The sequence below is a fragment of the Quercus lobata genome, chromosome 5, assembly GCF_001633185.2.
Source record: "Quercus lobata isolate SW786 chromosome 5, ValleyOak3.0 Primary Assembly, whole genome shotgun sequence".
NCBI lineage: Eukaryota > Viridiplantae > Streptophyta > Magnoliopsida > Fagales > Fagaceae > Quercus > Quercus lobata.
The window spans coordinates 66,291,405-66,314,460 of record NC_044908.1 but is presented as its reverse complement, the minus strand read 5'-3'; the positions used below and the strand labels follow the sequence as shown (position 1 = coordinate 66,314,460).

At 39.3% G+C, this 23,056-nt stretch overlaps 1 protein-coding gene across 1 annotated transcript; it reads left to right on the top strand.

Annotated features, from left to right (window-relative positions):
- The first annotated feature begins 20,532 nt into the window (after positions 1-20,532).
- LOC115992830 (pectinesterase inhibitor-like) lies at positions 20,533-21,334 on the top strand. Its single transcript, XM_031117067.1, has one exon. The coding sequence runs from the start codon at positions 20,616-20,618 to the stop codon at positions 21,171-21,173; it is 558 nt and encodes a 185-aa protein (XP_030972927.1). The 5' UTR covers positions 20,533-20,615; the 3' UTR covers positions 21,174-21,334.
- Positions 21,335-23,056: the final 1,722 nt, after the last annotated feature.

The window sequence follows — 23,056 nt, the reverse complement described above, 5'->3', positions numbered from 1 at the left end:
GGGGTAAGGGTTAAACTGTAGGTTGGTATAAGGCACTGGTATTCCTTTACTTATAACTACTTGTTTTGATAATAGTGGATTCTTGGGAGTGGTGACCTTAAAATCACCCAGTGGAGTTTTTGCTATGTAAGTTTTCCCCATTCGTAAACAAATCACCTTATCAATTTATTTTCCACTGCATACTTTAGTTAATTGGTGATTTGTTTGTGCTGTCACGTACAATTGCATGTTAATTTGATTAATTAATAAACTTGGTTAATTAATCAATTAATTCATTACAATGGGTCAATACGTTTTTGGCCTATCATATTTGTTGAGAATGCATGGGTTTGCTCTTTGCTGGGCTTGCACCGATCAATCTTGTACCAATCAGAGTTTTTTTTTTTTTTTTTTTTTTTTTTTTTGAGAATCTATTGGGCTTTTTTCCTGGTGGGCTTGCCTGTTACAAATTATTATTATATTATTATTATTATTATTATTTTTCAGATTTTAGTTCAAATTTTTGGGCTTTTTTTTTTTTTTTTGGTTTTATTTGAGTGTGTTCCTCATTTTGATTGAGGGTGTTCCTAATTTTTTTTTAGAGGGTAAACAAATAAAAAAATTTTAATTATTACATATAATTTTTTTTTTCAGGTCAGGGTGTTCCTAGGAACACCCTGACATGAACGTGGCACCGCGACTGACTACTTGACAAGCTTAGTTATATTATCTACTTCAACAACTTGTGCCAAGCTTATCCACAAAACTGATAAGACTTTTTTTTTATTTTTCTTTTTTTAAGAAACAAAAAAAAAAAAAAAGTGATAAGCCTCTCCAATTTAAGTAACTTTGATCATGGTAAATTTTAAATTATTTAATATGTTTTGTTAGGTGTAATTAATTTTTTTTTTAAATTATAATTAAATTCAGTTACTTGGTTATATCAACTAATACAGTAAAAACATTATTATATTTTTCAAGAACTACTAAATTCAAGCACGTGTTTCATTAGCCAATACAATATATTATTAAATTTAATTAGACAATCTAAGATATAATACTTAAGGAATTGCATCCAAATTTTTTCTTAATTTGATATATGTGGACGCTTGTTATCATATAAATTTTAGGAAGCTAAATTTTATTCTATCTTTCTATTTCTTGTCAAAAGACTTGTAACTCAATTGGCATTTCAAGTTATTTTCAAAAAATTCTTCTCAAATTTTTTTTTTTTTTTCCAAAAAAGAAACGTTCTTCCTTCTTATGGTAATCCGTTACATGCAAAATACATATCGGTTTAAGTGACACTTATTACGCTGCCATCACCACCAAGATTTGGGTTGACCAGAGTGCATAGCTTTCATGGCACTGTGGTGAACTTAAGCTATTAGATTCATTTCACACTGCAATGAACCATCTAAATAATTTGCTCGAGCTGTGCAAGTCTGTAGATATGCACTCTTGTGATCTTTGGCAGCTTAGCACTGGACTAATAATGCTTTTATAATAGAGCTTATAAATAGCTCAAACTTGTAATGCAACAAAAGGCTGTTCATTTACTTAATTAAATGACTCTTCTTAAATTTTGTTTTTTTCACCCTGAACTTACTAAGAGTCTTATGATTTGATATTATCTTGTTCTCTCCATTTGAATTGAATAGGAAGAAGGAGCAATATCTATTACAAACTGTTTGTTACACATAAAGTTGTCGGTAAAAATTTTTAAATTGATATTGTGACTTGTAACATAGTTGTGTGTAATCAGTGGGAGGACAAGATTTTAGTTTAGATGGGGCAATAATATAAGACAAACATTTTTTTTTTTTTTTTGAGAGAAATCCAACTTATGGCGTTCGCTCCTAATGATATAGCTATTTATCATTAAACCAAAACACCAATCGGTTTGGTCTAGAATGCAAAATTAATCCAAAAACAAGTAATTAACATTAACAAAAATAACAATTATATAAAACTATATTCATCAATGCAATTTATTTTCATACATCTAAAATTTGATCTAGACTTAATTCATGACTAATAACAATCAATTTGAAAGATTAATCTAAGTACATAGTATGTACTAGTTTGATTATTGAAAATAAATTGAAATAATTAAAACAAAGTAAAAGGATCAAAAGTATAGCAATATACCAGGAAAATTGTATATCAGTTCATTGCCTTAAATGTTTCTAAAAAAATATGTAAATTTTGAGATTTTAGCAAAAACTTAGAACTTGAAACTATGTAGGAGTTCATAGAATGACAAGGAAAAAAAATATTCAGTGAAGGAATAGAGGCAATATGAGACACTTGTGTGTGTTATTATTATTTTATTTTTGGAGTTATTTTAAGTTTAAATTATCGGTCCACTACACAAAGTCTTTGGGTTATAATAAAATGAGAAAGATGAACTTCTTTTTTAGAAATTTGAATCACAACAAGTCTTCTAATCCTTTATGCAAAATAATGCCTCGATTCTCTCGTTACTTATATACTAGTTTGTAACTTCATGCATATGCATGGATATACTTAAAACACACACATTAAAATGCATAGTATAACTCTTACATATATAATTTAAATATTATTGATAGTCATTCTTATATATTTTTTTTTAACTCTTTAAAAAGTCTTGTAAGAATATTAGGTAGAAAATGTAAATTGTTCATTTTTTAAATATTTTTATGTTCATTAATTTTTTGTAAACAATAACTCACTTGAATGGAGACTTATGATATGATCTCACATTTAATTCTAAAATTAAGAAATAAACCCTCTCTAAAAATAAATTATTTAGGACACATAATGCAAAATTTGACCTCAATTGTAGAATCTAATTGGATTTTCTCTAAATTTTACCTATTAATATATATATATATATATATGTGGGGCCCAAATGATTTATGGGCCAGGCCCATCTACCCGAGGAGAATCCAAAGGCCCTGGCCGAGGAGGGCTATGGCCCAAACTCGACAAGATAGCCTTTGGATACCGCCGAGGGCAGTTTAGTCCTCGGCAGACCCAAAGTACCCCCAGAAAGAAGGGTAAAAACGGTATAGGACTGAAACTTGGAAGAAAGATCTAAAATATCCAGGGAAAGCTGCTGTTACTGTCATTTAATGTTCTGAACCTGACAGAGCCGCATTTTTTGGCTTTTACAACCATCCCCAACGACTTTGGGTACGGACTGACGGGACAAGTATCAGCCTTGGAAAGGTTGACCCTATACGTGGATGAAGGATAGTGGACGCAGGCGAGTATAAAAGGAAAGATAAGGAACCTAGAGAAGGGGTTGGGAAAAATGGCCAAAAACCAGAGCCTCCCAGCCCACCTCTAGGAGAAAGACTCCAGGGGTGAAGGAAAACTTAACCTTGTATGAACACCGCGAAAAAACCCACCGCCTGTCGATCAAGGCCTAGCCTTCCAAACCCACGCTCTACAAATGATATTGTTAGGGCCTTTTCACGTGCGAACCCGACACTGTTACGGTCCGCCACGAATCGCGTCCTTACAATTGGTATGAACACCGCGAAAAACCCACCGCCTGTCGATCAAGGCCTAGCCTTCCAAACTCACGCTCTACAAATGATATTGTTAGGGCCTTTTCACGTGCGAACCCGACACTGTTACCGTCCACCACGAATCGCGTCCTTACAATTGGCGCCGTCTGTGGGGAAGGCTTGTGTGTTGGTATAGGAAGTGGGTCGATAGAGTTTCTTCGTTATTTCTAATCGTTGGTTATAGAGTTCTAGTATAAAGTTCTGCTAGGGACTACGTTTCTTGACTAGGGGCTTGGTTGAGGAGCTAACTCCCTTAAAGCCAAGGTCTCCCGTAAAGAGCAAACTAGGCACTTGGTAGCGTTAATCGTATGGATAAACTCTAGGGGCTTGGCTGAGGAGCTAACTCCCCTAAAGCCAAGATCCCACACAAAGAGAAAACTAGGTTTTGGACAGAACCAAGGCATTGTATGGTCCACGGACTCAAGCCTCTGGGGAAACCAACTACCTGGATGAGGAAAACTAGGTTTTGGACAGAACCAAGGTATTGCATAGTCCTCGGACTCAAGCCTCTGGGGAAACCAACTACCTGGATGAGGAAAACTAGGTTTTGGACAGAACCAAGGCATTGCATGGTCCACGGACTCAAGCCTCTGGGGAAACCAACTACCTGGATGTGGAAAACTAGGTTTTGGACAGAATCAGGGCATTGCATAGTCCCCGGACTCAAGCCTATGGGGAAACCAACTACCTGGATGAGGAAAATTAGGTTTTGGACAGAACCAGGGCATTGCATAGTCCTCGGACTCAAGCCTATGGGGAAACCAACTGCCTGGATGAGGAAAACTAGGTTTTGGACAGAACCAAGGCATTGGATAGTCCTCAGACTCAAGCCTATGGGGAAACCAACTACCTGGATGAGGAAAACTAGGTTTTGGACAGAACCAGGGCATTGCATAGTCCTCGGACTCAAGCCTATGGGGAAACCAACTGCCTGGATGAGGAAAAATAGGTTTTGGATAGAACCAAGGCATTGTATAGTCCTCGGACTCAAGCCTCTGGGAAAACCAACTACCTGGATGAGGAAAACTAGGTTTTGGACAGAACAGGGGCATTGCATAGTCCTCGGACTCAAGCCTATGGGGAAACAAACTGCCTGGATGAGGAAAACTAGGTTTTGGATAGAACCAAGACATTGTATAGTCCTCGGATTCAAGCCTCTGGGGAAACCAACTACCTGGATGAGGAAAACTAGGTTTTGGACAGAATCAAGGCATTGCATAGTCCCCGGACTCAAGCCTATGGGAAAATCAACTACCTGGATGAGGAAAACTAGGTTTTGGACAGAACCAAGGCATTGCATAGTCCCCGGACTCAAGCCTATGGGAAAACCAACTACCTGGATGAGGAAAACTAGGTTTTGGACAAAATCAGGGCATTGCATAGTCCTCGGACTCAAGCCTATGGGGAAACCAACTACTTGGATAAGGAACCAACTATTTTAAAAAAAAAAAAAAAAAAAAAAAAAAAAAAAAAAAAAAAAACTATGGCCCATAAACCTCGAAATCCATCCGAAGAGAACTTCGCGTTAACAGATGGGTTAATACCTTGATTGCGCGGATTCCTCGGTCTACCCTCGGATCCCCAGTATCAAAGGGGTTGATGCGATACGGCGCAACATATTACCCAAAAGCACAACCAAAGTCCCTCGCTACTCGGCTACCCTCTCGGACGAATTATTTAGAGTTTATCGTTCTCGGACATCGCTCTAGCATGCATCGCGCAGCACTCAGCGGTTATCCCGGTTAGTTCCAAGAGTTTAATTTATTGAGGATTAACTTTGTTATGCTTGATAATATTTGTAAGTTTAAACTAGTAGGAATCTGTGTTAAGGCATTTTTCTGCCTGGAATATCATTAAGGGCAAGCTTATATTTAATATTCATGCATAAAGTAGTTGTTACGGAGAAGAAAAATATATATAGAGAAATAGACACGTATTTTATTAAGACAAAAGAACAGTACAGTGTACAATGAAAAACTGAAACAAGCTTACATTACAACTAACTACGCAAGTGAAAAGAAAAGAGACAATAGAATGAAGAAAAGCCGGAAAAAAAAGGGCGCAGATGAGAGATTGGCTACTGTTCCAAGATGTCGTCTAAGGAAACTATTCCTCGACGCTTCTACATGCCCATAACTCAGGCAGCCAAAGAACCTAACTTGGGACCTGCACCGGTGAAGAAAAGGTGCAGGGAACCTGACCTCAGGCTAACACCATCTACAGAAAAGGTGCAGGGAGCCGGAAGTTGGGGAGCCCCGGCAAAAACTCGCCTGCTACAAGGCAGACGGCGCTGATGGCGGAAATTCCTTCTTCTGACATACCAAAAATCTGGCATGACCAGAACCTGCTTCGGATTTTGACTAAAAGAGGGAGGAATACCATCTTCCTCCTGTCAAAACGGAGGACTGGCTTGAGTCTGTGCCATCCTTGTCCATACCATATCACCTTGAGGATTCGGTGCCTCTGAAGCGTGCAGAGACCTTTCATCCCCATCCACGCCTCAAACATCTTGTTTAGAGGCAGTGGCACTAGAAAAAGAGATCGCGGATATGGAAGAAATATGGTTCTGAAGGGAACAGGAGAGTTCATGTGCAAGTGAAGTGACCCCCTATCCTATTTATGCCTAGAAGTAGACCGGTGGCATTTAATTCACGTAGCGTCCCAAGGAACGCTACAGACAAAATGTCTCTGGCTCGATTTCCAATGTCGTCTGCAACCCTGAGGCTAAAGGAGTCTCGAGAAGGCGCACCTCGAACACTGGGACGCCAAAAAGTACCGCGTGATCAAAGACTACGGAAATACCTCTTAATTTGCGGGCCCAATAAATTCGCGGCCCAGGCCCGTTCAGCATAGGAGCCCAAGGACAGAACCAAGGCCTTGCATGGTCCTCGGACCCAAGCCTATGGGGAAACCGAGTACAAAAAATTATAATTATTACAAGTTTTGGACAGAACCAAGGCCTTGCATGGTCCTCGGACCCAAGCCTATGGGGAAACCAAGTACAAAAAATTATAATTATTACAAGTTTTGGACAGAACCAAGGCCTTGTATGGTCCTCGGACCCAAGCCAGTGGGGAAACCAAATACTTGGATAAGAAAAGGTTTGAATTTCGTAAGATGGGTTACTTGATAAAAATGTCAGGTCACTTCATCCACGCCTTAAACACCATAAAAGGTTAAGGCCAATAAAGGTGTAAGGAAGGTGGTGGAACGCCCCAGCATTTAGTCGTATAAGAAGGCTGTTCATTTGGTGGGTGATATATCTTCAAATGGTTATTCCTTACACGGCATCAAACCTTCGTTTTTCTTCTCGGCTAGCATGGGGTAAGTATTACTTTTCACTGGTCGGCCTTATTGTGCCAAGCATTTCTATTAAAGTTATGGCGACATCTTTTTATTATCAAGTATTTTGGTCTTAGTCGTCATTGATTTAGATGCTATATTATGGTGCCGAGCAGCGTTTGTAAATTTAAAAAAAAAGGCATAGAGACAAAACATGCGAAATAAAATAACAACAATTTTTATTAATACGAAAAATTATTACAACGTACAAAGAGGGGTTCAAACGAGCCTATACAAAATGTGAACTGCCTAAGCAACAATTACATCCGTAGTTCAGATAAGTAAACTGTCAGGCGTCTTTTAAACTCGTCTTCAAAGTCTCTCCAATGTCTGCCTCAATACTGCTCATATTACGATAAGAACCTTCTTTAGGAAAAAATGAAGGAGAAGGAAATAGTAAGGAAGAAATCAATGAAGAAGATGGAGGAGATGAATGAAGAAGATTGAGGACATGAGTAAAGAAGGAGGAGAAGAAGAGAGAAGAGATGAAAAGAAAGAAAAAGGAGCAAAAGAGGGAGAAGTGAAAGCACCAGGATGGATCTGGTGCTGGGAAGACTAAGAAAGGGAGACGGAGGATAGCACCAGTGAAGGAAGAGAGGAAGAAGTAGAGACACTTAGTCCCTGCCTCGATCCTGACTCCCAACACACTGGAGCCATACTAGGTATGCTCATAGGAGAGCGGTTGGTACTGATGATGGGTGTTCTCGACTCAGTCGCGCCGAAAGTTTGACGTGACAAGTCCCTGCTTCGAATTTGGACTGAAAGAAGGGTGAGGTTGATTTTGAGTCTTCGCCATCCCTGTCCCAATCGAGCCATAATGAGCTTTATTGGAACATGGCGTTTATGGGAGGGGTTTGGCTCCTGCATCACTCGTTGTTATGGTAAAGTGTATCACGATTTAGTGTATAAACCAGTGGGTAAAATGAACCCTAGGGGAGGCCAAGTATTTCAAATCTCAGAAGGATGAAAAGGGATTCTTTACAAAAACAATAACCTCCTCCCTTCCTTCTTATACAGAGGGTGGAGCGGGAGACATTTAATAGGTTCAGATCTCCAAAGGAATCTGCCAACACAAACATGCCGGTTCCGTTTCTCCACCCCATCAAAACAAACCGCCGAATTAAAGTAGTCTCGTAAATAGTGGTCATTAAAAGCGCGTTTTGGATACCCAAACGATAAGAACGCATCAAGCGCGAAATCAAAAAACCGTCTCATAGACCGGTGCATTTCTTGGACAGATGAAGAGCCGCCAGCATTATTAATAGGCCAAATTGATTGAGCCGTAGGAAGAGGTTCGGCATCACCAAAACCCCCCTTTCCAACCAAGAGGTTGGACAGCCGGGTTTTGAGGGGCTATTGTGGGGCCCAAATGATTTATGGGCCAGGCCCATCTACCCGGGGAGAATCCAAAGGCCCTGGCCGAGGAGGGCTATGGCCCAAACTCGACAAGATAGCCTTTGGATACCACCGAGGGCAGTTCAGTCCTCGGCAGACCCAAAGTACCCCCAGAAAGAAGGGTAAAAACGGTATAGGACTGAAACTTGGAAGAAAAATCTAAAATATCCAGGGAAAGCTGCTGTTACTGCCATTTAATGCTCTGAACCTGACAGAGCCGCATTCTTTGGCTTTTACAACCATCCCCAACGACTTTGGGTATGGACTGACGGGACAAGTATCAGCCTTGGAAAGGTTGACCCTATACGTGGATGAAGGATAGTGGACGCAGGCGAGTATAAAAGGAAAGATAAGGAACCTAGAGAAGGGGTTGGGAAAAATGGCCAAAAACCAGAGCCTCCCAGCCCACCTCTAGGAGAAAGACTCCAGGGGTGAAGGAAAACTTAACCTTGTATGAACACCGCGAAAAAACCCACCGCCTGTCGATCAAGGCCTAGCCTTCCAAACCCACGCTCTACAAATGATATTGTTAGGGCCTTTTCACGTGCGAACCCGACACTGTTACGGTCCGCCACGAATCGCGTCCTTACAATTGGTATGAACACCACGAAAAACCCACCGCCTGTCGATCAAGGCCTAGCCTTCCAAACCCACGCTCTACAAATGATATTGTTAGGGCCTTTTCACGTGCGAACCCGACACTGTTACGGTCCGCCACGAATCGCGTCCTTACAATATATATATAGATGACTTATAAATTTGAATTGCTTTTAGTTATACCAAAAAAAAAAAAAAAAAAAAACCCTCATAAATATAAAATCATTCAAACTCTCTCTTCCTTTAATTTTATATATAGTGTTAGATATATGATTATGTTTTTTATGATTTATTTATATTGGACTCTTCGTTTTCTACACTAAATTAACTTATTTGGCACAAAAATTTAAAAAAAAATTTTTTTGATTAGATGGGACATATATATATATATATATATATATATATGACTTATAAACTTGAATTGTTTTTAGTCTATAAAAAAAAGCTCATAAATATAAAATCATTCAAAAATTATGTTTTTTTTGTAGTTTACTTATATTGAACTCCTCGTTTTTTACATTAAATTAACTCATTTGGTACAAAAATTAAAAAATTTAGATTAAATGAGACACATGTTACAAAATCAAACTCTAATTGAAATATAATTTTTACATTGAATTAACTCACTTAGCACAAAAATTTAAAAACTTAGATTAGATGGAACATGTGGCGCAAAATTAGATTCTAATTGAATTTCAATTTAAAATCTAATTGGATTTTCTCTCGACTTTATCTATTATTATATTTATAGATTAAAGTGTAGCCCCATACATATGTATGGGGAACAATTAAAAAAAATCACAATTACGTAGTTTAAATTATATTTTTTTTTACAAGAGGTTCAAATTATATATAGTATTAGTTTACACTTTTTTTAAACCATACATATTTATAATATGTAATGGTTTCTTCTTGATCAACAACTGAGTCTTGCTTGGCTGTGTAACAAGGGGTACTAACCTGGGAGTGGTCTTTGACACCTTGAAACTGTGCTCCTAAGTCTCTTCTAGACGTAGGGAATGGAGCTCGTGTTCTAGACGAACTACAATGGGATGCAGGTCTATCTTTCAAGAGGATAGTTGGCTGCCTAAAGGGTTGGCGAAGATCCATGGATCTTGACCCTGGTTCCTGGTATGCGTCCTGGTGCAGATCTAATGAGGATCTGGGCAAGGGTACATCATACTCTAAAGGTGACCGAAACCTAGACTGGTCAAAGCTAAGTCTAACCGAACCATCGGCTAACTGCTGGACATAATCTGGATTTGGGTTCCTAACAGGATTCTGGATCTGTAGATGATAGTTTTCATTCTCTAGAGACCACTGTGCTGGGAATGTTATCTCAGACCAATTCAGGGTTCTTGGTACCTGAATGGTGGATCTAACATCTAAAGTTTGGATAAGAGTGGTTTCACCTGCCTTTCTCTTATCGAAAGCTTGGATGGACATGTTTGTCCTCATGCACTTATAATACACTCGGTATATAAGAGCAAGCTGTTTGGTGCCATGTAATACAAAGATTCCATGGATTCTGATGTTGAGGGTGAGGACCTTCAAGATATGAGGGTCGTCAAGTGCAACTGTGAGGTTTGGAAAACAGTCGAAATGTATTGGACTGTTACTCAAACTGGATTCTATGGTTCCTAGGAGACTGTCTCTGAACCTGATGAGATAATTGTTCAAATTCATAGGCTAAGACGAACAATCGATGAATGACAATTCAATTTAGTACATCATCGATGACTGGGTTTGAATGTAGACGAACCCTTTGGTCAAATGGCTCCAAGCTAAGTAACGATTGGCAACAACTTATTATCCTTAGATCTCAAAAATGCACCTTCTGAATTCCAGAACATCATGAATGAGATTTTTAATCCATTCTCCAGTCATACCATTGTGTACATCGATGATGTACTAATCTTCTCTGAATCCCTAGACAAACATTGGAAGCATCTCAGAACATTCTTCCAAACCATCAAGAAAAATGGTCTTGTTGTCTCGGCCCCGAAGATTAAGCTTTTCCAAACCAATGTCAAGTTCTTAGGTTTTGATATAAGACATGGAGTCATCAAACCCATTGACAGAGCCATCCAGTTTGCTGAAAAGTTTCCAGATGAAATCCTTGAAAAGACCCAACTCCAAAGGTTCTTAGGATCCCTCAATTACATTTCTGATTTCTATCAAAACCTTAGGCAACAATGCAAGCCTCTCTTTGATAGACTTCGAACCAATCCTCCTCCTTGGACACCCACCCATAGAATCAAAAACCTTGAGTATACTTCCCATCAAGGCAATGAGGACAGAATCTCATTAAAAAACCCTTCTGATGTTGAAGTAGATGAGACAGTTAACCCTACTGCAGATATGAAATTAGAATCATCCAATGGATCGTAAGTGTTTGTAAGTTACTGTAAATTTTGATTTTAAATCAAGTTGGCCGGTACAACCGCCATAGTTATCCATTATTTTGTGTATTACTTTGAAGTATGTTATCTCTAACAAACATTATTTTGTTTTACATCTATTTTCTGATAGCACTTCCACTCCCATATGTTGCATTTTTCATCTACTACTTCATCTTAGCCAGTTTATACTGTTCTTTCTTTTTGTGGTAGGCTGAGCCTCCCGTTCATTCAAACTGTTTATTATCCTGTGATTATCTGTTTAAGCTAATCCTTTACTTCCCAGTTATCTTCTTTTTCCATTCTTTGTTTCTTCCCCACAATTTGTTGCAGATGTGTGCTATGCTAGGTATTGTGTCAACATGTTACCCAGTAAATCTAGGAGTAATTCCATTTTTGTGATCTATTGCTACCCGGTAAGTCTAGAGTACCCAAGTTGAGCAGGAAGCCCGAGTCAATCTGTAATGCCCGTTGAGCCGTTAGCCAGGAGAGCGTTAGGCGTTAGGGTGGGAAACGATGAACCATGAATGATCATAGGTCTCGTTCTGAAAGAATAGTACCTTTTCAAAAGCATCCATATAGTCATAATAGTTGTACAGGGGTTCTGAGCCCTTGAGTACTGTGAGCGTCTTGAGAGTGGAGGGGTGTCCCCAATCTTTGCTGCTGACAAAACTCTGTATTATGAATTTATGGTACAGGACTTTTGAGGGATTATTTCTTTCTCTGATGTCTTCTATTCGGGCAGACTTTTCTTGTGTGTGAATGCCTTTATAGAATTTGATGTTCTTCTCCGGGCTTTTGGGAAGGAAATGCCATTCATGAGGCAGTACTTCCATTGCTAGTGCCAACGGGTCTGTTATGTGGGCTAGGTGTGGCTCAACATAAGAGATGTGTTGGACAAAAGGTTTCTTAAGATAAGAAGCTCTACCTGTTCTGGGAGGGAGAGAGTAAGAAGGTTGCTTAGGCACAATCGGACCAAAGGGTTCGTCTACATTGTATGGAGAAGATACGACTTTGGGAGGCAATGTGGTTAAAGCAGAACTGTAACTGTGTTGTCCTTGGGGCCTTTGGTAGTTTGGTTTAGGAATTGTGGAAACCAAATAACGATTGGCAACAATGGATGGTGACACAGGTGGGTTCTTTGGTGACCAAAGCTAAGTCTAACCGTCTTAGCTTTGGTCAACAATTCAATGCACCTTAGATCTCCCCATGAAAGGCAATTGTTCACATAGGACAAGTCCTGCGTTCTGGAAATATTGACCAGTAAGCAATGTAGACGAACAACCAGTGTATGGGTGGGTGTCCAAGGAGGAGGATTGGTTCGAAGTTTATCAAAGAGAGGCTTGCATTGTTGCCTAAGGTTTTGATAGAAATCAGAAATGTAATTGAGGGATCCTAAGAACCTTTGGAGTTGGGTCTTTTCAAGGATTTCATCTGGAAACTTTTCAGCAAACTGGATGGCTCTGTCAATGGGTTTGATGACTCCATGTCTTATATCAAAACCTAAGAACCTGACATTGGTTTGGAAAAGCTTAATCTTCGGGGCCGAGACAACAAGACCATTTTTCTTGATGGTTTGGAAGAATGTTCTGAGATGCTTCCAATGTTTGTCTAGGGATTCAGAGAAGATTAGTACATCATCGATGTACACAATGGTATGACTGGAGAATGGATTAAAAATCTCATTCATGATGTTCTGGAATTCAGAAGGTGCATTTTTGAGACCAAAGGGCATTACATTCCATTCGTAATGGCCAAAGGGTGTGGTGAAGGCTATCTTGTACCTATCAGACTCACTGATTTGTATCTGCCAAAAACCACTCTTCATGTCAAACTTACTGAAAACCATTGCTTTACTAAGCCTGTTAACTAAGTCTCTTTTGTTGGGAATAGGGTACCTAATCCACTCTAAAACTTTGTTAAGGGGCTTGTAATTGATGACAAGTCTAGGAACACCTCTTTCTATCTCAGCATTTTTCTGGACATAAAAGGCTGGACAAGACCATGGTGACCTAGAGTTTCTGATGATTCCCTTTTTAAGAAGATCCTCTATTTCTGCTTTACAAGTATCCATAAGTTCTTGACTCATTTGGATAGGTCTGGCTTTGGTAGGGATGTTCTTTTCATGGAAATCTTTGACATAAAGTAGTGCAACTTCGTGCCTTTTCCTATGCCAAAAGGCTGTGGGAAGATCAGAGCATACTTCGTGCTTGAGTTTTTCTTCAAACTTTCTGATGTCTGATTGGTAACTCTTGCAGGATAATTGCTCATCAGTCCTTTTGTAACTTAGTTCATGACCAAGGTACCTAAGGTGTTGGGTTTTGGCTTTAATAAGGTTAAGGGTCTTGGAGATCATAAGGGTTTTGGCCTTAGCTTTACACTCTTTCTGGAAATGACCTTTCTTTCCACAATTATAGCATGTTCCTGATGCTTGTGGTGTGAACTTCTTTGGGATGCTGGATCTACCTTTCTTATAGAAGTCATTAGTTCCAAACTTTTGACGTCTATGGTGTTTGGAGGTAGGTTTTCTCCTATGGGGTTTCTCAGAGGGTTCTTCGCCTCTGTGTTTGGATTTCCTTTTGGGAATGATGGAAGGTAAGCCGTACTGGGTACAGAAATTCCCTATTTCGTACTTGGCTTTGCTCTTGTTGGCTTGGCTCTGTATTTTGAGATCTCTACACATCTTCATCCCTTCATTTCGGATTGTGCTTGAGATATCTCCATAGGTTAGGTTATCATATTCTATGATACCTAAAGAGCTAGCAAGAGTTTCTTTGACCTTCTGTCCAAACAATGTGGGTAAGCCATTGATAAACTTCTCCTTCCAAAATGGAGAGTTACAATCGCTTCTATGCATGACACGGGTGGTGAACACATCTTCATACCACCGGTATTCTCCAAGGTTTTTGCATCTAAGATTACTCAACTGATCGTAAATCCTAGATGTGACATTGCTGGGTTTTCCTATGAAGTGTACATTTGACCAAAGGGTTCGTCAATGCACCTTAGACCAAAGGGTTCGTCTACATTCATCGATGTACGCTTACTATATTTTGTGTATTACTTTGAAGTATGTTATCTCTAAAAAACATTATTTTGTTTTACATCTATTTTCTGATAGCACTTCCACTCCCATATGTTGCATTTTTCATCTACTACTTCATCTTAGCCAGTTTATACTGTTCTTTCTTTTTGTGGTAGGCTGAGCCTCCCGTTCATTCAAACTGTTTATTATCCTGTGATTATCTGTTTAAGTTCCTGCAATGAATTCAATGTCAAAATCGAAAACGGAAAGAATAGCTTGCCATCGTGCAAAAATCTGTTTTGATGCAATGTTTTGAACATCTTTTTCTAAAACATGTTTTGCAGATTTACAATCAATTCTTATTAAAAACTTTTGATTCAAAAGATCACTTTGAAATTTTGAAATGCATAGTACTATAGATAAAATCTCTTTTTTAATAGTACTATAATTCAGTTGAGTGGGAGTCCAAATTCCTGAATGGAAACAGACAATCTGTTCTGGGGAAGTGGGACTAACACGCTGAAGGAGAATGCCACCATAACCAATGTTAGAGGCATCTGTCTGAACTACCTTGAAGGAATTTTCAGAGGGGATTCCAAGGCAAGGAAGTGTCTTGACATATTTCTTGACCTGTTGAACAACCAGTGTATGGGTGGGTGTCCAAGGAGGAGGATTGGTTCGAAGTCTATCAAAGAGAGGCTTGCATTGTTGCCTAAGGTTTTGATAGAAATCAGAAATGTAATTGAGGGATCCTAAGAACCTTTGGAGTTGGGTCTTTTCAAGGATTTCATCTGGAAACTTTTCAGCAAACTGGATGGCTCTGTCAATGGGTTTGATGACTCCATGTCTTATATCAAAACCTAAGAACCTGACACTGGTTTGGAAAAGCTTAATCTTCGGGGCCGAGACAACAAGACCATTTTTCTTGATGGTTTGGAAGAATGTTCTGAGATGCTTTCAATGTTTGTCTAGGGATTCAGAGAAGATTAGTACATCATCGATGTACACAATGGTATGACTGGAGAATGGATTAAAAATCTCATTCATGATGTTCTGGAATTCAGAAGGTGCATTTTTGAGACCAAAGGGCATTACATTCCATTCGTAATGGCCAAAGGGTCATATGGCTATCACTCTTCAGGAAGTTAAAAACAAGGCCTTGCAATTTAGCAACGGAGTGTATAAAGATCTCCCTCCCTCCACTAAATTCATCCTTGATAACCTTCAGAGAGCATTTACCCAAAACCACTATAACCTTTTCCAAGGTAAGCCGTACTGGGTACAGAAATTCCCTATTTCGTACTTGGCTTTGCTCTTGTTGGCTTGGCTCTGTATTTTGAGATCTCTACACATCTTCATCCCTTCATTTCGGATTGTGCTTGAGATATCTCCATAGGTTAGGTTATCATATTCTATGATACCTAAAGAGCTAGCAAGAGTTTTTTTGACCTTCTGTCCAAACAATGTGGGTAAGCCATTGATAAACTTCTCCTTCCAAAATGGAGAGTTACAATCGCTTCTATGCATGACACGGGTGGTGAACACATCTTCATACCACCGGTATTCTCCAAGGTTTTTGCATCTAAGATTACTCAACTGATCGTAAATCCTAGATGTGACATTGCTGGGTTTTCCTATGAAGTGTTTCATGATCGTATAGATCAGGGTATTGACTCCATCGGGAATTCCTCTGCCTATGCGTTCGTCAAAGATAGGGTTCTCATCCTCATCCTTTTGAACAGCATGCTTAATGTCTTCCTTAGAAGTGGCTGTCATACAGTGGTTCCACCAATTCAACAACTTTCCAGTAAATCCTAAAACAATGAACTCTACAACCTCGGTGTTTGGAATACCATCATTAAGATAGTTATTTGCTACCATGGTTATATGCTGGATTTTGTTTTGGATTTCTTGCTCGGATAAACCATCTATGTTCCATTCATAGAGTTTACCACTGGAGACTGTGAATTGCATGGTCCTTTCCTCGAACTGGAGGTCAGGGGGGGTTGGTCTGGGATACCAATTCTTGGTAAGGCTAGTCGGCATTACCTTGGGTTGGTAAAGCTTATTTACCTGTAAACCTCGAAATTGGTCTTCTATTTGTTCTATCTCCTGTTCAGTTTCGGAGGAGATTCTGCTAGAACTACTAGAAGCTGTATGGGCATGTAGGGTGTTTGCCTGGTGTTCTAACCTAGGGTCCCTACTGGTTGAGGTAAGATCTGGTAAGGGGGAAACTGGTTCCTTTTTTACGAGATCATCAAGCTTTTGAGCCATTTCCTTCAGGGCTGTTTGCTCCTTTGGTTTGAGGCTAGCTTGTCTGGTTGTGGGAAGCTTAACTAAAGGGCTTTCTAGAGGTTGGATTGGTTTAGAAAGGTTTCCTGGTTGGAGGAGAACTTTGTTGTCAATCCTATCTTCTATCCTATCAAGCTGTTTCCCTATGACTCCTAAACACTGGTTGGTATAGTTGTTTTGCTCTATTACCTTCCTGACAACCTTTTCATTTGGGGCTGTAGCACACTTGAAGGGAGAGGCAATAACATCTGTACCACGCTGGTTAAAGAGGATGGCTTCCTGGGGAGGATGGCTAGACCTAACAATTTCTGGTTTGCTAGAGCTTGGTGCATCCTTTTTGGGAAGTAGCTTCCAGTTGGTTTTGGAAATGACACAGTTCTTTTTATGCCAATTGAAATGTTTCTCAAAGTATTCAAAGAAAGGATAATCTGCTTTTACCTCTTTCATGAACAACTTCCATTTCTCCAAAACTTCAACCTTTTGTTCTCTGGTATGGTTTGCTCGATAGGCTACAGAAAGGTGTCCAAGCGGTCGTAAGTTGGTAACAGGATACAGTAAGCGTCCATACACTCCCTGTTTCATATCTAAGGATAGATCCAGAAATTGGAAGATAAAGGTAGTCTAGGTTGCAATTGATTTCTTAGGCTTATAATCCAGAATGATAAATAGGATGTTTAGAAGGAGTGACTCTTCCACTTCAATTAGATCTAGCAGTACAAACCCACCTAAGATTCCACAAGAAGATGGAACAATCAACTCAGAGTCGTACCAGCTTTCAGATCTAGATCAGAAGTTAGGAGATTGGAACATACCCAAAGTTCCCACAACCCAGATCTATAAGTCTTCGTCATGGTCCTTGAAAAAGTCTTTCAGAACGGACTACCATGTTAGGACTATAGAACAAGTCTACAGCATTAACAAGGAATATGAAACTTGTTATTTGTTGTCCCCTGCAGCCGTGAAAGCTCACAGGGAATCTGGTCACAAATACCTCCACATAGGACTTGTCCAAGTCGGAGTTAAACCATTGATTAGAGAAGGTTTGAACAACTCGGTCCTTATGGCCCTCAGAGATACCTGTCTCATCAGGTTCAGAGACAGTCTCCTAGGAACCATAGAATCCAGTTTGAGTAACGGTCCAATACATTTCGACTGTTTTCCAAACCTCACAGTTGCACTTGACGACCCTCATATCTTGAAGGTCCTCACCCTCAACATCAGAACCCATGGAATCTTTGTATTACATGGCACCAAACAGCTTGCTCTTATATACCGAGTGTATTATAAGTGCATGAGGACAAACATGTCCATCCAAGCTTTCGATAAGAGAAAGGCAGGTGAAACCACTCTTATCCAAACTTCAGATGTTGGTCAACTCTGCAGTGCGGGTACTGTTCTGAATAGTAGCCGGTTTAGCAAAGGTGGATCTTGAGCTAAGCTGGGGGTCCCGGAGCTGTTCTGGAGCATCCTGGAGCCACTTTGTTCTAATTCCTTAATCAGTACCATAGCCAGAGGGGTACCCTTCGTATGGATCAAATTCAGGGGGACCATCGTCATAGCCATGCTCATGGTATTTGTCGAACAGGTTACAAAGCCCACAATAAAGGAGAGGTTCGTAGTCTGCTTTCCGAGTCATGAGTTGATTAGGAAAAGTATAGTCAAGCCTTTGGGTGGTGAAGGCTTCTGAGTATGGCCTGGTGGTGAATACTGTAATTCTTCCTGTATTACCAACAAAATAGTAATTTTCCCATAATTCTCCAGTGACATCTCGGAGTTCATTGTTGAAGTAGTTATTCCAACATTCTGAGAGGGCCAAGGGATCATCATAAGAAAAGTAGGAATCACCATCATACCAAGGGCCATTGTGGGTGTACCCGTTGATGAGTACAAGGTGGTGAGCAGGTTGAACAGTCATCCAATTGTTACCGTCCCATCGTGGGAGAGTGCTCCAGCATCTGATGGATACAAATGGACTCTTGATCTTTGCTACGACCTGTTGGATTATCTGAGGGAGTTGGCTAATCTGAACATGGTTCGTTAGCTTGATGAGTCTAAGGAAGCCATATTCAAACATTCTTGAAAGCCAGCTTGGGTTTCTGTCTTCATCGTCTACCCCGTCTTCATAGTTGACTATTAGACCAGGAAAAGGATGTTGTTTTTCATAAACCCTGTGACTGCTTCCAAAGTAGTGGTTCCAGGTGTCGCGGATAGAGGCAGTTTCAATGGCATCTGCTTCTTCTCCTAAAACCGGGAAATGGGTGGTGACCATAATTTGAAAATGCGTGAACCATTGGTCACATGATTCAGACATAGCCTTGCTTCTAAATATACGTTTCTGTATATCAGAAGGCAAGTTGGCAACAGCACTTCTAAGCTGGTTTTGAGTCTTAAGACTTAACCTAGCGTAGTTGGTGCCCATGATAGTCGTTTTATCCATGGAATGGATATCCTCTTTGCCAAAGAGTTTACTAGTGAGAATTGCATTTCCTGCCTCAAGTTCTACTAGGTGTAATTCTAGTGCCTTAAGGGTTCTTTGGAAAAGGTTATAGTGGTTTTGGGTAAATGCTCTCTGAAGGTTATCAAGGATGAATTTAGTGGAGGGAGGGAGATCTTTATACACTCCGTTGCTAAATTGCAAGGCCTTGTTTTTAACTTCCTGAAGAGTGATAGCCATATGACCACTGGAATATGTAACCGCTGTGGGGTACATAGGTTGAAGGGATATTGCTTTTCTGGGTTCTTGGCCAGAAGAAGCGCCTTCATGCATTTTTTGAGGAAATCCCTGAATAGGTGCTTTTCCTTTTTTTCTCGAATTTGAAGAAGACATACCTGTATTAACAAAATGGTTGTTTTCAAAAACATTTTTGTTAAAATCATGAGATGTCATGGAACAAATTCTTTTATATGCAATGTGACGAGATGATAATTTATGAGATTGAAGAAGACTCAGAGAATTATCAAATATGATGGATGGTACAAATTGATCAAGGTTTTTGGCTTGATTTGGACCATATGAAGAATTTTTGGCTTTAGTGAAGTTAAGATTTTGGGAAACAGAAACTTTCTGGAGACTTTCAATCTCTGTAGGTTCAGGGTTCCTAAGAAACTTAAACTTGACTGGTTGGCCAAAAGGATGGGTAGTGATTCCTTCACTATCCGTGATGAAAGGATACAACAGACACATGAATGGGTTTATATATATATATATATATATATATATATATATAAAATTTAGAATTTAATTAGTTTTAAACTCTTCTAGTTTTTGTATCTAATAATTTATTTGCCACAAAATTAAAAAATTTAGATGGAAACATGATGGAAAATTAGACTCCAGTTGTTACTGGTAGACAAAAAAGTAATTTCAGTGATGAATTTAAATTCAAAACCCATAACAACCTGCCACTTTGAATTTGTTGTGAAAATATTATGGACGTAGCACTTATTTGTAACATACAAATCTTTCATTCTTCTTTTAATAAACCTGTCATACCTAACTTACCTGTTAAAGAAGGAGGGGAGACAAAACTAATTATTGTTGAGCAAACTTACCTCCTATATTAAAGTTGTTTTTTTGGGCAAGGTAACTGTGCCCCTCCCCACTCCTCTTTTGCCTACACCCCTGTGTGTAATAATCATTTTCCGGGAAGGTTTGAAAGTTGAAACCCACCTTCCTTCTTCCACTAAAAATCTACTTATTAAAAGTAAGACTAAGATCACATTTATTTCGCTTTCAAAAAAAAAAAGATCACATTTATTTCGACCATAAATAGCAGCATCTTAAACAGAAAAGAAAAAAAACATTACATTTACTTGCACGTTCCAATTGAAAAATAAATATTTAAGGATAATTATACAATGACAACTCAGATTTGTCCTTGATTGAATGATTGGCTGATGGTTCAATTTCCCCATCAAACTGCTCATGTAACAAGGAAGATATATATATATATAGACACACCAACGAAGCTGCCACAAAATACAGCACATCTATTCTACTCAGTTTTTTCATCCAAAAAAAAAAAAATGAAAATAGTCGCATATTCTTATCTCTGTCTCTCCTTGTTATTTGCTGTCTCCATCTTCATCCAACCCTCCTATGCTGCTGCTGCTGCTGCTGCTACTACAGCTATTCAGCCAACCAATCTTGTGAAAAAAGTATGTAGCCAAACCTCCAATTACAACTTCTGTGTTGAGACTCTTTATGCCGATCCACGTACCCCAGAAGCCGATCGCTATGTGCTGGCCTATGTCATATTTGGCTCGGCCTACCAGAGCGCCACCACCACTCACGACCGAATAAATTTGCTGCTAAAGAATGCCACCGCAAGCCAAATGCCACGTCTCAAAAGGTGTGATCGTGATTACACCAAGGCTGTTTCGAAGCTACTAGAGGCTCACGATGACTTGGACTCTGAGACCTTTGACTCCTTGGCTAAGTTGTCTCGTATTGCATCTTCTGCTACTGATGATTGTGAAACCTCTTTTAAGGGAACCCGTTCTCCACTCACCACCAATAACAAGGGTTTGAAGGGTCTCTGTGAAATTTGTGCAGTTGTATCTAAACTGTTTGTAATGTCCTAGTTTGCGAGAATGAGATTATATATAGTCATGTAAGATCCATATGTGACTTGGCTGCAATGTTAATAACACAGAGAATCCACATAATATGACTGTTTATTTTGTTGGGTGTTCCTTTTTTCCATGAGGAAGTTCAAGTGAAATGGATAAATTTTATGATTGAACTTATTTTTGTTTTTAATTATATGAATTCTTTAAATTTATCATATTTCATTTGGATGATGAAATTAATTCATTCAAAATTGGGAGAACCCGAGTACACTTTTGGCAGAGATGTAATTGTTTACTTTAACTGATTAACATCATGCCAAATACCATTAAGGACTTTTAGCTTAGTTGGTTGCATCATGCCAACATCACTAGGAGTGAATACCGGTCCCACAAGTCAATACGTTTTGGCAAGAAATGAATATAATTTGTGGCGTAAATCAAGCTCCGCTTTCTAGGGAAAAATTTCTGTCCAAAATAGGTGGAATATGAGGTTAATAAGGCTGCGTTTGTTTTGGGTGTAAATGATTTCCGGAATTCATTTTACACCCAACAGCATGTTTAGGTGCACATGTAAAATAAAGTTTTCCGGAAAATGAATAACTTTGACCGTAAAATAAAGCCTTTGACTCGGAAAATGATTTACGTTTCTGCTTTACCTTCAAATCATTTCCGGACTCACAGACACCCAAAGAGAGAGAGAGAGAGAGAGAAAGAGCAAGAAGAGAGAGTAAAGAGAGTGAGTTAGATTGCGCCCCAACGCCAGACGTGTTGGCGAGATCGCGCCGGCGAGATCGTCCCGCCAATCGCGCCGTCCTCCTCTGGGTCAGATCATCGTCACCGAGATCGTCCCGTCAAGATCGTGCCGGCAAGATCATGCCTTTGATTTTTGTTTTTATTTTTGAACCGGGTCTGATCGTCGCCGCCGCCCTCTAGATCACCTCGTCATCCGCCACTCACCGATCTGCTTTCTCTCTTTGATCTTTGATTTTTTTTTTTTTTGTTGTGGTGGTGTGGGTGGTGGTGATTTGGTGGTTTTTGTGTTGTGTGGTGGTGGGTTTTATGTGGATAGTGGTGGATTTTCTGTGAGTGCTGGTATGGGTGGTGGTGGATTTTCTGATATAAAATTTGTTTGGAAGCTGAGAAAATGTGAAAAATTTGTAGGAAAATAGCATTTTCAGAATGTTACCAAACATTGAAAATCATTTTCTAAACTATTTTTCATTGCACACCCAAAGGCCAGGATTTTAATTTCTTTACGGGAATTCATTTTCCCCTGCATTCATTTTACACTTAGAATTCGATTTACATCGAACCAAACGCAGCCTAAGTGACTAAACTTGGACCTTAGACATATGTCGTTAGGGGTGGCAATTCGTGTTCACGAGTCGGGTTCGTGTCGTGTCAAGTCATGAGCATTTAGCTATATGGGTTGACCTGAACCTGATCTGTTTACTAAACGTGTTAGAAATTCTCAACCCGAACACAACCTGTTTAGTAAATAGGTCAACCCAACCCGACACGTTTAACTCATTTAATTAACAAGTTATGTAAAAGTAAATACAAATGACCTGTTTTATAATCTATTTAATTAATAGGTCATACTTAACCAATATAATCTTTATCAATTCCCATGTATATAATATTAAAATACAATTTCAACTATAAATATAGTAATAAACATATAAAAACAACCATAAATTAAGTAATAATATCAAAATAACTAATAACTTTATAAGCTAAACGGGTCAAACGGGTCAGACGGATTCGCATGCTGAACACAAACCCAACCTGTTTATTAATCGAGTTAACCGTGTCAACCCAAATATAATCTGAACCCATTTAGCCTCAACCCATGACCTGTTTATAAATAGGTTAGTCGTGTCGGATTCGAGGAT

Coding starts and splice junctions, on each gene's coding strand:
- LOC115992830 (XM_031117067.1), top strand. CDS start 20,616: ATGAAAATAGTCGCATATTCTTATCTCTGTCTCTCCTTGTTATTTGCT.